Source organism: Cynocephalus volans, chromosome 11 (assembly GCF_027409185.1).
Source record: "Cynocephalus volans isolate mCynVol1 chromosome 11, mCynVol1.pri, whole genome shotgun sequence".
Classification (NCBI taxonomy): domain Eukaryota; kingdom Metazoa; phylum Chordata; class Mammalia; order Dermoptera; family Cynocephalidae; genus Cynocephalus; species Cynocephalus volans.
This window is the reverse complement of record NC_084470.1, coordinates 98,820,107-98,834,044: the sequence shown is the minus strand read 5'-3', so window position 1 is coordinate 98,834,044 and position 13,938 is coordinate 98,820,107. Positions and strand designations below refer to the sequence as shown.

Sequence of the window (13,938 nt, the reverse complement as noted above, 5' to 3'; positions counted from 1 at the left end):
TGGGGGCAGGGACCACATCTTTCTTATTTCAGTGTCTAATAAGTAAGATCATCATGCCTGGTCCAAAGTAAGCATTCCATAAAGGATTTTTGATGGAATGAATGAATGGAATTTAACCATTCAAACCCTGCCCTGATCTGAAAGGAGAGCCTCATTTATAATTTTTCTCATTGTATCAGTTGGCTATTTCTGTGTAACAGATAACCCCAAAACTTAGTGGCTTACAACAGCAATTCTTAAGATGTGATCCCTGTACCAGAAGCATCACCTGGGAACTTTGTAGAAATGCAGATTCTTGGGCCCCATCACAGACAACTGGATTAAAAGCTCTGGGGTGGGGCTTAGCAGTCTCTGTGTTAATAAGCCATCCAGGTGCTTCCATGTCGGCTCGAGTTTGAAAAGCACTCGGCTAAAGCTATAGCCATTTATTTAGCCCATGATTCTGTGGGTGGCAATTTAGGCTGGGGTCAGCTGGACTCCATCTAATTTGTCGTCAGCTGTTGGGTGCCTTTGCTGCTCTTGGCTGGCTGGCTCATGCTGGGGCTTCAGCTGGGACAGTGAGCTGATGTGGCTCTCTCCTCCATAGGCTCTTGTTCTCCAGCAGGCTAGCGTGGGCCAGCTCTCAAGGCCTTGCCTTGGAAATGGCACACCATCACTTCTCCTGCGTTCTCTTGGCCATAGTAACTCACACAGGTAGCTCAAGTTCAAAAGTAGGAAATTAGACTTTATCTCCAGGTATTGCTAAGGCAGTTGTCAGAATCCTGCAGATGTAGCCAACTGTATTGCTAGGGTTAGGGCTCACAGAGAGACCCTTCAAACCCATTGTACAGACTGGGTCACCAGACTCCTCATATTCCTGGCTGGGTCACCAGACCCCTCACACCCAGGTCCATGAACCAGGTAATTGGGAAAGATCCCAAGAGCCACTGGCAGATGACATGAGCTCAGTCCTCAGTTTCCTCAGCAGCAGCAACAGCTTATAGCAATAGTCTCCAGCAGCAGTAGCGGCATCCTGGGGATGGCGGGGGGGCACTGTGTATCAGAGCCACTCGTCCTTTATACTCAAGACCAATAACCCAGGACACCTGGGTGCGAGTCAGACAACCCAGGAACACATTGGCACATGTGCATATTTATATCAAATGCTCAGCAAGACTCTGAACAGCTGAGGGGCCCTGACCATTTTCCTATATTTTCCCTATGCTCCAGATGGGAGGAACTTCAGAGTCACACTGCAAAGGTGTGCTTCTCAGCAGTCATTGATTCAGACCATCTTGGACAATCCATGTACCACAGTGCCTCAGGGAAGAACCTTGAGAAGGTAGTTTTTTGTGGTAGGACATGTCACCCTCTCTCTTTCCTATCAACCTATGAGAGGATTGCTTTCACTTATAACATCAGGACTTCAGGTCCCACTATGATGGGAAAGGGAAAGGGAATTTGAGTGAAAGGGGTCATGGAAGTAGTCTAAGCTAGGTAGAATCCCAGATCTTTAATTCATCCTCTCCCAGGAACAAAGGGAACTTTGAGGAAAGAGGACCCCAAACTGATTGCCTTGGCTTTCTCTGGCTTCTAAATACCGTTGGTTCTAAGAAACCACAAAATATGAGGTGCCTGTTCCCTGTTTGCATTGGTGATACAGACACAGGCTCCAGGGACAGGCTTCACTGCATGGAGCCAGACCTACCTGGAAGCAGAATCTTTGAGCTGGGATGTGGCGTCCAGGCGAGCAGGAGGCATTCTGGCAGACATGTCATGACGTCCTGGTGTGCACCTAGCAACAGCTTTCTCCTGCGAGCAGTCCTTCTGAACCAGGGCGTTGGCAGCACAGCAGTTGTGGAATAAGAGTGTCGTTGGGTCCCACCTGCCCAGGCTCACAGTGTGCCCTCCCTTTAGTGAGGACCTAACTTTCTAAAGCTCAGAGCTGGGCCTGTGAATTTTCTTATTGAGAGATGGAGTTGGACAGCACCTTAGAGCTGGAGGTGACCACAGATCTGGTTAGACCTGAGGTTGTGATGCCTCCCTTCCCCGTTTCTACCCATTAGCCCTGGTGTTTGCTTTGAAGCTACATAGAATAGCTCTGATCTTTGTCAGTCACATCAATCTGTTATTTTAATGTATTTGAAGATACTGACTATTGTCTCCTTTAAATATTCTCTTTTCCAGTCCATGGACGTCCCAGGGGTCTGTCCTTTACATAGGATGATAACTTTATATTTGTAGAGCGCCTGGTTTGCAAAGCTCTTTGCAGAGCAGTTTACACACACTGTCTGGAGTGACCTCATCTGATGCTCCTCCCTCTGGGGGCACTGCAGGAATTATTGTCCTTACACAGATGAGGAGGAGCCACAGCCAGTGGTGATGAAGTAACTATGCAGAGCAGCTCAGCTAGAGAAGCCGGAGCATCAACCTGCCTTCCTGTGCCATGTTCTCTCTACTAGAGCATCCTTCCGCCTCTGACTTCCAGGCCTGTTTATCCTCTCCTGGACCCTCTTTACTCCCCATCCACGCTGCCCCACAATGCTTCTGTTGTGACTAGGTTCCTGGTCCTGTGTTATCTGACGTGCAGAGTGTGCAAAGATTCTCTCACACCCACATGTTCATTTGGTCTCTGATAGAACAGTCTGAAATGCTCTCGTTTTCTTCAGGCACCACTTGCCACCTTGGTACATAGCACTTAGGGCCTGCCACTTCAGAAGGACTGTGGAGACTAAAGTTCAGACACAGCTTGCAAAGTGTTTAGCACATGACACCAGTAATGTTTGCTCTTATTTTATTATAAACATCACTGAACATTTCCACGCACTGCAGTCAAGCCAGGTCACGGGGCATATGCTGCACAGAGCAGGAGTTAGACTCTAAATTCCCTCTTCCCTGCATCATTGAATGTTAGTCTTGGAAAAGAATGTGGAGGTCATTTCATCCAGCTTCCTTGTCTTTCAGGTGAGGACACTGAGACCCAAAGGTCTTAAACAAATTTTTAGAAGACATATAGCAAGTTAGTAATACTCGTGTGATTAAGTCATGAAACTGGCATATAGGGCTATATTCCAGTTCTTAGTGAATGAGAGGGAAAGAGGGAAGGAGGTCTCTTTACATTGTTTTTTTGTTCATTTGCTTGTTTTGATAAATCAGGAGAGCAGATCAAAGGTTCTAAACAAGTGTGTCAGCACACCAACACTAGATGAGTGTGGCCTGTGACCTCACGTTATTTGTAAAGACTGTGCTGAGGATACTGTATTGTGTATTCTTAATGCAGTTTGGGAAAAATTCAACCTGGGGTGGAAGCCTGGGGAATGATGTCCACACGTGAAGCCAGGTCCTTAAAAGTAGGGGCCCCATCTTTGCCGGCAGAGAATGGGTGTCTGGTAGGTGCTTTCTTAGAGCGCACGTGTGCAGGGAGGCGGGTCACTGGGTTCCTTTCCTCACCCTCTCCTGCCCGCTCCCTCTGTTTCCCCTTTTCTCCTGCCACAGGGAAGGCTAAGCACTTTGGCCTTTTTAAAAGGAGAAAAGCATCTCAGAATCCCTCGCAGCCTCTGGGTGTGCAAGAGTGTCACTGAGGCCCCACCCCTGGGGACTTTGTTGTTGGAGACAGTCCCTAACCAGGAGCCAGTCTGCATCCTCTCCTGCCTCTCCTAACTGTCTGGCTTTTGTGTGTGTGAAGGAACAACCCTGGGCACGTGTGCAGCTGGGTCTGATGAGCCTGGACCAGAGGGCCTGACCTCCACCTCCCTGCTGGAACTCCTGCCACCCACTGGCCTGGAGCCGCTGGACTCTGAGGAGCCCAGTGAGGCCATGGGCCTGGGAGCTGGCCTGGGAGCCCCCGGCTCGGGCTTCCCCAGTGAAGAGGGTGAGGACTCCCGGATCCTGCAGCCGCCACAGTACTTCTGGGAAGAGGAGGAGGAGTTGAATGACTCAAGTCTGGACCTGGGGCCTACTGCAGGTAGTATCCCTACGCAAACAGCACATGTGCACTGCCAGCTGCGCGTGAGGCAGTCTACGCACAATGCCAAGTGGCCACTGCCAGGCCCAGGATCACTTCTTCTCTGTCCCCACCAGTTTTCACATGCTGCTGTCCACTGTACCTCAAAGCCAAGTCTAGGTCTCTGAGGGTCTTCCTGGGCCAGAAGCCCCTTTTCTCCTTAACATTAATCACTATTTAGTGATCCCTTATTCTGTGATCGTTTAGTATAATGCTTATAAGTGAGCGATAAGTAATATTATCCCCATTTTAGACATGAGAAAACCGAGGTTTAGGGAGGTTAAAAGCTTGCCCGAGGTCATATGACTGCTCAGATGTTCAGTCACGATTCAAACCTAGGTTTTCCAACTGCTCTACACTGTCTGTTGAAGGTCCCATGAGGGTGGCTGATCTGCATTCTCCTGGGGTCTGTCTGACCCCCCAGTCAAGGTGTTCTAATTGCCCTTCCCTTTGTCATGCACCAGCACTGGTGTCTGGTATGCACAGCATGGCTGACGAACATTTGGGTCCCAGGCAAGCCTGAGTCTGGGGCTCAGAGCTGGAATGCACACAGCGTGGAGCCAGTGACAGATGTGACAGAGTGTGTTCACAGTACTTCTAGCCACAGCAGCTGTGTAAATGCTCGCGGCTAGCAGGGGCCCACATCCAAATGTTGAGCTGAGGAATTGGGGCAGGGGATTACAGAACTTAGCCGTAATTTTTCTTTTTAAATATATAATACTTACTGGATTTATTTTCTCTTATTACAAAAGGAACATGTGAACATTGTAGAAAACCTAAAAAATTCAAAAGCAATACAAAGAAGAAAGTAAAAACTACCCATAATGTGACAAATGAACGATAATTTCTACTAATAGTTTGGGGTACATCCTTCTAATTACTTTCATAAGCAAAACTGAGATTGTAGGGGACATTTTTGTTTTCACTCAAAATATTTTATGAATGTATTTCCACATCATTAAATATCCTTTTATGATTTGACTCTTAACGACTATATAATATTTTGTCACGTGGGTCATCCGATGTATTAAACCAGCTCCCTGTTGTTGAACACTTAGGTTGTTTCTAGTTTTAATGTAGCTTATATGTAAATATTAAATGTACAATATCCTTATACATTTTGGCACTTCCCTGGTTATTTTCTTAGGGTAAATTTCTAGAACAAGATTGCTAAGTCAAAAGATGTATCAGTCAGCATCCCACTCAGAAACAGAAGAGACAATCAAATGAAGATATCCAAGGAGGGTTTATTTATAAAGCAACAGCTTTCCAAGGGTACAGATGAGATACAGAGGGCTAGTAGCTGCTGAGCACTGTCCACTCCTCGGCCCAGAGGAGCAAGGGAGGGCAGGGTGACAGGAGCCTGCAGGGAGAGTGTGGTGTAGAGCAGTGGTGCAGGCAGGAAGGAGGACAGGAGGAGGACTAGAGCCTCCTCTGTCTCCTGCAGGGCTCCCCTCCCCCACCTCCTGCTGAGGAGCCCCAGGGACCAGGGCTTATTGATGTGGCTCACCTGGGGGCAGAGAGTAGGGTGGAGAGGGTAGCAGGGAGGTCTCGAGTGCAGATGGGGCATGTCTGCCACACGGGGTGGGAACCTTCCCACAGGCTCTGGGGAAATATTTCCAGAGAGTGAGTGTGCATACCTCCCAGAGGCAGGGTGAAGGCTGGTTTTTGAACCCTTCCCAACACTGAATGTTGTCATTTAGAAACCTTTGTCAACTTGATAGGAGAAATTATAAAGGCATTTGATTACTAGTAAGTTTTAACATATATGTATCAGATATAGAGAATATATATGCTATAGAATAAGTGTATTTCTGAATATTCAGAATATGTATGTATTAGTCCATTTTGTGTTGCTATAACAGAATACCTGAGACTGGGTAATTTATAAAGAACAGAGGTTTATTTGGCTTATGATTCTGGAACAGCTGCATCTGGCATGGGCCTCAGGCTGCTTCTGCTCATGGCGGAAAGCGGCAGGGAGCCGGTGGGTACAAGCAGATCACATGGTGAGAGGAAGCAAGAGAGAGAGAGGGGAGGTGCCAGGGTCTTTTAAATAACCAGCTTTCGCAGGAACTAATAGAGCAGGGTCTCTCTCATTTATCCCCCCACCTAGGGAGAGCATTAATCCATTCATGAGGGATCCGCCCCCATGACTCAATCAGTTTCCAACACTGCCATATTGGAGATCAAATTTCCACATGAGTTCTGGGAGGACAAAACATCCAAACTCCATCAATGTATAATGAACATATATAATGAATATGCTTCAAATCAAAAAGAAGAACTATACATGGTCATTTTTTATATAAAAATTTTAATATTTATTTTATATCTAAAAAGTGACCACTTGTTCTTTTTGATTTGAAGCATAGCGTAATTAAGACAACAGGCTTTGGACTCAAAGCTCCATTGCTGTCATTTAACAGCAACATGATTTTTGGCAAGTAACTCAACCTAAGCCTCAGTTTTCTCATCTAGGAAATGGGAATTATTCCTTCCTCACTGTGTGGCTTGAATGCAGTGACACGTTTCAGGTGCTTAGCATAGTTCTTGGCACATGGTGAGTGCTTTGTGAGCGTTAGCTATTATTATTATTACTTTCCAATTTTCTATTAGGCTTTAATTTTTTTCTTACCACTGTACAAATCTTCATGTAAAAAGGATATTAACTTTTTTCTGACATCTATAGAAAACACTTGAAAAAATTTGTCAACTGCTTTTATTTTTATAACAGTAATTTTTGACATATATGCATTAAATATTTTTTAAGCTTAAAACTATCTTTCTTTTGAAATGTTTTTATGTTTTTCTTTGCTTTATATTTAGAAAATTCTTTCCCTCCCTGAGATATATGCACCTTTATTCCTTCTACTCTTTTTTAGCTTATTTTTTTACATGTAACTTTAATCTAGCCGTAATTTATTTTGCTGTGTGGTGTAAGATATGGATCTAATTTCATTTTCCCTATATAGGTAACCTGTTGTCCCAGCAGCATTCATTGATAAATCTATCCTCTCATCATTTAAAAGAAATGCCACATTTACCTCATACTAGACAATTCTATGTCTTGGGTCTTCTTCTGGCCTTTTCCTCTTGCGAGTCTAGTGTAGGATAAACAGTCATTCAGAGAGCTTAGGTCAAGGCTGGGACCTTGCTGAGGACCACCATGGATAAATGCATTTATTGTTTGTATGTTTCTTTCTGCAGCTGGCCAGTACAGGGATCCGACTCCTGACCTTGGTGTTATAACACCGTGCTCTAACCAACTGACCTTTACGCAGTTGAGTTTATCAGTCCTTTTTGTTACTGAAACTAGGTTTTGAGACATAGTTAGAAAGACTTAAAGTGGAGAGCCCTTAAGCTTTGATGAGCTGTACTTTGTTTCCCCTTCTCTCACCTTCCCTTCGTGTCTCTTCTCCCACCGGCTTCTCAGGTCTCATGACAGTACAGCAGCAATCGGTCCCTGAGTGCTCCTGTCAGGGCACTTTGCCTGCGAGTGGGCTGGTGCGTGGGGAGGCAGCCCAGAGACAGCATGGCGCATGCTCCCCGCTGTTCCTCCTCTCCTGCTTCCATGCCCTGAGGGCCACAGGATACCTTCTAGGGGTCCTCTGGAGGGAAGGAGGGGGTCGCCCTTGTTGGGGGTTGCTCCTCAGGTCAGAGGGGACCAAAGGAGCCTGCAGAGGGCCTGCCTGGGTGAGGAGTCTGTGCAGAGTCAAGAGTGATCATGCCAAATGCCATCCTAACACGACCACTGGGACGATGATAGCTCCATGCAGCAGTAACAGCAACTGCTGAACTCCATGCTGCAGACCAGCTCAACCTCAGATTAAGTGCCCTTTTACTAATTATGCCATCCATCCATATCCTAACTCCTAGTGTGTGCCAGGCACTATGTCAGGCGTTCCAGGTGCCCATTTAATCTTCACTGAAAAAATGTAAGTCTGTATTCTTATTCCCAGTTGACCAACGAGATGTGGAAAGTTTGGATGACAGGACAGCTGTAAGTGTAGGAACCTGATTCAAACCCGAGCTGTTAGACTCTAAAGCCTTTGCTCTTTCTGTTACATGGCCTCTCAGCTCAGTGATCTTGCCAGAGACTAGCACCCATATCTTGTTTTGTCTGGTACTTAGCACCAATTTTTCATGGACTTTTCTTTTGGATTAGCTCACTTGGACTTCACAATCACTCTGTGAGGTCAGCGAGGCAGCAGCTGTTATCTTTGCCTGACATGTGGTGAGACAGGCCGGGGATGTTAAGAGGCTCTGTCCAGGGTCATACAGCTTGTGTGCAGCAGAGCCAAGTCTGGAACCAGCAGCTCCTGAGTGGCGATGTCTCTGGGCTGGGCTTCTTGCCATGGAGCCGTGTATGAGAGAGGAAACCAGTCTATTTTACTGTCGCCAGGACTTTGTCATATGCCTCATCTCTAGTTTTTTGGGCCTAAAAGAAATAGAGTTAAGGCCTCCTGCTCCTTCCGTATGATGACCCCTGGGGTCCAGTGGGAAAAACAGCGGGTGGGGTTTCTGCTTGGCTGATGACAAGTGGTGTGACCATGCGGGGGTGACTTTTCTAGTCCTGGCTTCACTCTTCAACTGTAAGATGAGATTATGGGAATTATAGGTTGAAGTCTTCCAGCTTTAAGATACTATGATTCTGTGACATTTTAAGTGTAAAGAGCAGTCTCGACAAAGTATGGAGAAAGAAATGGAATGCGGATTGCCACCCCACCCGCTAGCATCAGGCACAATTAAAGCCTGATCAATTAATTCATGCAAATTTGTTAATAACTAAGAATAGCTTCTCAGGTCACCTGTTCATCCCAAGACTGTCCCTACTGTCACCCTCCCCCCCTTTCATTTTCCAAGCTCCTTAGAAAAATGGTCTCCGCAGTTTTTTGTTTTTTTTAATAAAGATGACCGGTAAGGGGATCTTAACTCTTGACTTGGTGTTGTCAGCACCACGCTCTCCCAAGTGAGCAAACCGGCCATCCCTATATAGGGATCCGAATCTATGGCCTTGGTGTTATCAGCACCACACTCTCCTGAGTGAGCCACAGGCTGGCCCGGTCTCTGCAGTTTTAATTTTCCTAGTGAACAAGAAGATCGAAGTGTCCCGCAAGGACAGGGATAACTCTTTGGGGTTGGCAAGTCCTAGAAACCCAACTCAAACAGGCTCACAGTCCTGTGTGAAAAAAGGGGGACTTTATTGGCTCAAGAACGGAAGAGTCCAGTGATCGATTTCCCCCGTGGCGGGCCGCATCAAATGCACCCCCTGCGCGCGTCAGAGCCTGCCATGCTCCGTTCTCTGCTTGTGCTTGTTGCCTTCATTCTTAGGCTGTTCCTGGTGATGGCTTAGGGGGCCCCCAGTACCTCCAGCTTTATAACCCTTTCACTTAGCAACCAGCAGAAAGAGCTCTGCGATCCTGGTGCTTTGAGGGAAAGTCTTCAGGGTAGAGTCTGGTTGGGTCTGAACCCATCTCTGGACCAATCCTAAGGCCATAGGGATGGAATTTTCTGACTGCCCAGGACTGTGCTGAGCCACCCCAAAACAAGGGGGTAGGGGCCCCACACTCCTGGACCAAGAAGAGGGGAGGAGTGTCCCTCACAGGGGAGTCGAGGTGCCATTAACAGCAAGAGGGATGTGTGATAGGCGGGCATAAACAGCATCACACTTGAGTAAGGAGTGAACATAATGTGCTTATACTTCATACATTCTTTTTAACCTGAGAGCAACCTGATAAAATCTGTAAAAGCAGGCATGATTATTATCACCGTTTTACAGCTAAGGAAACTAGCTTAGAGAGATTTAAAAGCAGCATTAAATTACACAGTTAATAAGTGGCAGAACTCAATCTCAAATCTGAGATTCCTACTTCAAGGTCTGCTGCTGCTTCTCTAAATAAAATCATTCATTAGGTTGCTTTAATTATCATTGCCTGTAATGAATTCTGGAGAAACCAGGTCATCAAAGCAGCTGTCTGCTGGGACCTGGAAATGGTTTCTATACAGCGAATCCTTGTTGTGACTGTATCTGCTATAGGATGATTTTGCCTTATGGGTCTGGGAGTGTTCACTAAGAGGGATGGACTGATACCCGCAGAGCCAGCTGACGGAGGCACTGAAGAGACCACTTTCACCTAGCCACCAAAAAAACCCAAAATGTCCTGTGATTTTTGTTTTATGCTAGGAATAAATAGCAGCATATAAAGAATTTTAAATGCAAATAAGTTAGAAGAAGAAAATAAAAATCATCCATAATCTGATCGCCCAGAATCAACAAATGTTAAATTTTTGGTATGGTTCTTTCTAGGCTTTTTTCCCTTATGGGAAACACATAAAACATACTTTTACAAGAAGTGGACGACAGTGGACACTGTAGTGTACACATCTTGCTGTTTCACGTAACATCTTTCCAAGCCAGCAGGCACACCTAAAGCTCTGCACACTCAGTTTTAAGGCCGAGGCAGAACACCAGCATAAGGATGGACTGTCACTTCTGTGGCCGCCCCCTGCGGGGTGGAGGTGGGGGTGCTCCAGTCTGTTGTGATATGAATGATGCTGTGATGGCAATCCTTAAAACCAAATCATTGTGAACATCCTTAATTGTTTCCCTAGGGTACCTTTCTAGAAGTGAAATTGTAGGTTCAGAACATTTGTTTTTAAAGTTTTTTGTTAATATTGCCCCGTAGCCCTCCAGAAATGTGGCCTTATTTCCATTCCCATCAGCAGTGGGTTGAGTGCCTGTTTCCTGCATCCATCCAATACTGGATGGTAATTATCTTTAAATATACACATATACTTGAATTAGTCCATTGCTGTTGCTTATAACAAACTGCCTGAAACTGGATAACTTATAAAGAAATAAAATGTATTCCTTACAACTTCAGAGGCTGGGAAGCCCACAATCCAGGGAACAGATCTGGAGAGGGCCTTGTTGATGGGTGGTGACTTTACAGCAATGCAGGGTGTCACATGGCAAGTGGCTTAAGCAAAAGAGAACTGAGCTTCTCACGTGCTCTCCTTATAAAGCCACAGGGGACACAGCCCTCACAGTCTAATCACCTCTTCAAGGCCCCACCTCTCAATTATCGTCATAGGATTTCCCACCCTCTTAACACTGTCACAGTGGGGATTAAGTCTCTAGTACATGAAACTCCGGGGGACACATTCAACCCATAGCATTTGTCAAGTTGAAAGTCCAAAAATTCTGTCATTTTGTTGTTTAGTTTATATTTCTTTGATAACCACTGAGGTTAATCATTAAAAAGTAGTTTTTGATTATACTGAAAACTTCTTTCCTTGCACCTGTTTTATACAAACCTATTTTTAATTTTGAGTGTCTTTGTGTTCACACTCAGTTGAATAACTGGCTTGAAAGCTGCACTCAGGGGACAATTTTCAGTGATTTGATATTAACCTAAAAGGACATTTAAAGTGATCTTTCAAGGGATCCGGCCCCGATGCCTGTTTGAATTCCGTGTCTTGACAGAGGAATCATTAATATTTCAGCTGATGCCAAAGGTCATCCCTGAGATTATGGCCACTCTGGAAGACAAAGCCCAGTGTGACCTTGTTAAATTGGGGGAAGAGACCTCTACAAAACTGTGATGAAATACAGGAGGAAAAAAATTCAACTTGATATATTTAGGGAACAAAAGCCAGCACCATAGTGAGATTGAAAGAAAGAAAAATGCCTGGAGGACCCAGGTTGTCCAGAGACCCTGGGGCGTCATCCGCGTGGGCTCTTGCCGCCCCCGAGCCTCGGCGCCCCTCGGTGTGCAGAGTGCAGCCTGATGCCGCCCAAATCGAGAAATCCTGCCTTACATTTTGCCTCAATGTTGGCTTCAACTAGTGGATCTTGTTTAGTTTTCAACAATTTGTTCAGCAAATACGTATTGTGCATCTACTCTCTTCATTTTGTAACCACTCCTGACACTGTGGCGATCCAGAGCCTTCACAAGGAAGAGTAACGATGGGAAGGTGGAGAGGAGGAGTGTGCACAGTCCTCTAGCCCAGGAAAAGTAGGCTGAATCGGGCAGCTGAGAGAATATGCAGATTTTTTCTCCTCTGAGGGGGATGCTTAGCAGGTGTTCCTCACTTACTAGATAAAAAGGAAAGGACTTAAGTTGTAAAGGGACCATCACAGTTGGGTTGAAGAAAATTGGGAGAGGAAAAAAATAAGCCAACAACACAGTAATGCTTCTCTAAGGAGTTCAAGACATATTCTTGAAGATAATTGCCAGCTCATCTTTTCTAGACTTACCAGTTACCTGCCAGAGGGCCGAGGCCTCAGGCAGATAACCTCCTGTGGTCCCTTCTAGTGCTAGGACCCTGGGTTCCAGGGAATCGCATTGCAATGACACCTAACCACAGACACACCTCCTGTAAGCTGGGTGTGTGGAAGGCTCAAAGGAGCAACAGACACGCAGTGCAGCTTTAAGAGACCCCCTGGGAGGCAAGAGCGCCTTCTGTGGGCCAGGGGATTTGCATGCATCTTGTCATTTCATCTTTGTAACAACTGCAAGAAGTTAGCCTCGCATCACAGAAGCCGGGTGTGTGGTGTATAGAGGCTGGTCCCTTTCCCAAGGCAGGGAGGACCCAGAACTCCAGCCCCCGTCTGTAGAACTCTGAAGCTTGGCTCCAGGTTCTTAAACTACCCTTGTGATTCAAGCCCAGCTTTAAAGAGATTGGCTGTGGCCACAGTGATGTGGGTGGACTGGGGAGACATGTGGAGACTGCTCAGCTGCTTGCCAGCTCGCTCCTCTCTGGGGACCCAGGCCAAGTGTGGGTGCTGACTAAATGACAAGTGTCAGAAGACACTGGCTTTAACCACACATGAGCCTAAGAGTTTTACAACTTTACAACTATCATAAGTCTAGCGTCACAGCTTAGAGCAAGTACCCTCCTCTTCCTGAGCTTCTTCATCTGTAGAGGGAGGGAGATGGGCCCTTTGATCTCCCAGGGCCTCTCTGCAGCTATAAGATCCCTTAGTCTGTGGGACTCAGGACTCTAGAGGAGATGTGGTTTCCAGCTAAAGCCACCAGGGGGCACTGGAACTTCACAGTGCTGCCCTAGAGGTTCAGGGAGCAAAGCTAAGGAGCCCAGGGGCCTAGGCACTGGCCTCAGACCCCAGCGGCCCCTAGGGAGCTCTTGTGCACTGAGGGGACTGCTCTGGGTGTCGTCTGAGCCCCTATGCCATTCAGACATTCCTTGGCCCTCCACACCTTGAGTCTCAGCTTGAGCCTCTGCCTGGAGGGCCTGAGCTGTGGAGGACCTTCCGTGTCTCTTCAGTGCCCCAGTCCTGCTGCTCCCTTCCTGGGGACAACGACAAGCTGCCCTGGAGCCAACCCTCTAACTGGCTTTCACGCTGCCTCTAATGCGTCTCCTGGGCAGCTGTTTGTTCGCACCTATGTCCAGGTGTGGGCATCTGTGGGTGCTCTGTGGGTACGTCTTGGTCTCAGACAAGCTTTTGGGGTTTGACTATAAACTAAAGGAGCTGCTCTGAGGGTTCCTGCCGGCCTGACTCCGGGTGCCTGTAGGACATGAAACAGGAAGGGCAGACCTGGGCCCTGCCTGGGTGGGATGCGCCCTCTCTGGAGCCACAGCGGCCCCCCCTGCAGTGCTGTAGCAGTGTCTCCACAATGTGCAGAAGCTGGCTGAGCCGGGGGGCTGGAGGGTGGGAGACCTGTGGGTACACACCCCCCCCCCGTCTCTGCCTTCTCTCCAGTCTCCTCCATCTCCATCTCTCTTCCTGCTTGATCTCAGTTCTTCATTTCTCCTTCTCCATGGACAGTTTCCCCCTTCGCACCTACAGCATACCTGCTGGGCCTTCCTGTCCCTCTCAAGGCACCAGGACCCTGGGAGCCTAAGTGCACAAGCACCGTCCTCCCCGTCTACTGTCTTACGGCGCCCTTGTCAAGTCCCCTGGCAGGCTTGAGCCCGTGGCCAGGGTGGCC

The 13,938-nt window shown here is 47.1% G+C and overlaps 1 protein-coding gene across 1 annotated transcript in view; it reads left to right on the top strand.

Annotated features, from left to right (window-relative positions):
- PODXL2 (podocalyxin like 2) overlaps positions 1-13,938 on the top strand; it is a 36,285-nt gene that overhangs the window by 4,698 nt on the left and 17,649 nt on the right. Inside the window, exon 2 of the mRNA XM_063114658.1 lies at positions 3,665-3,943. Within this exon, the coding sequence (XP_062970728.1) occupies positions 3,665-3,943 (279 nt within the window). The remainder of the gene's footprint in view (positions 1-3,664; positions 3,944-13,938) is intronic.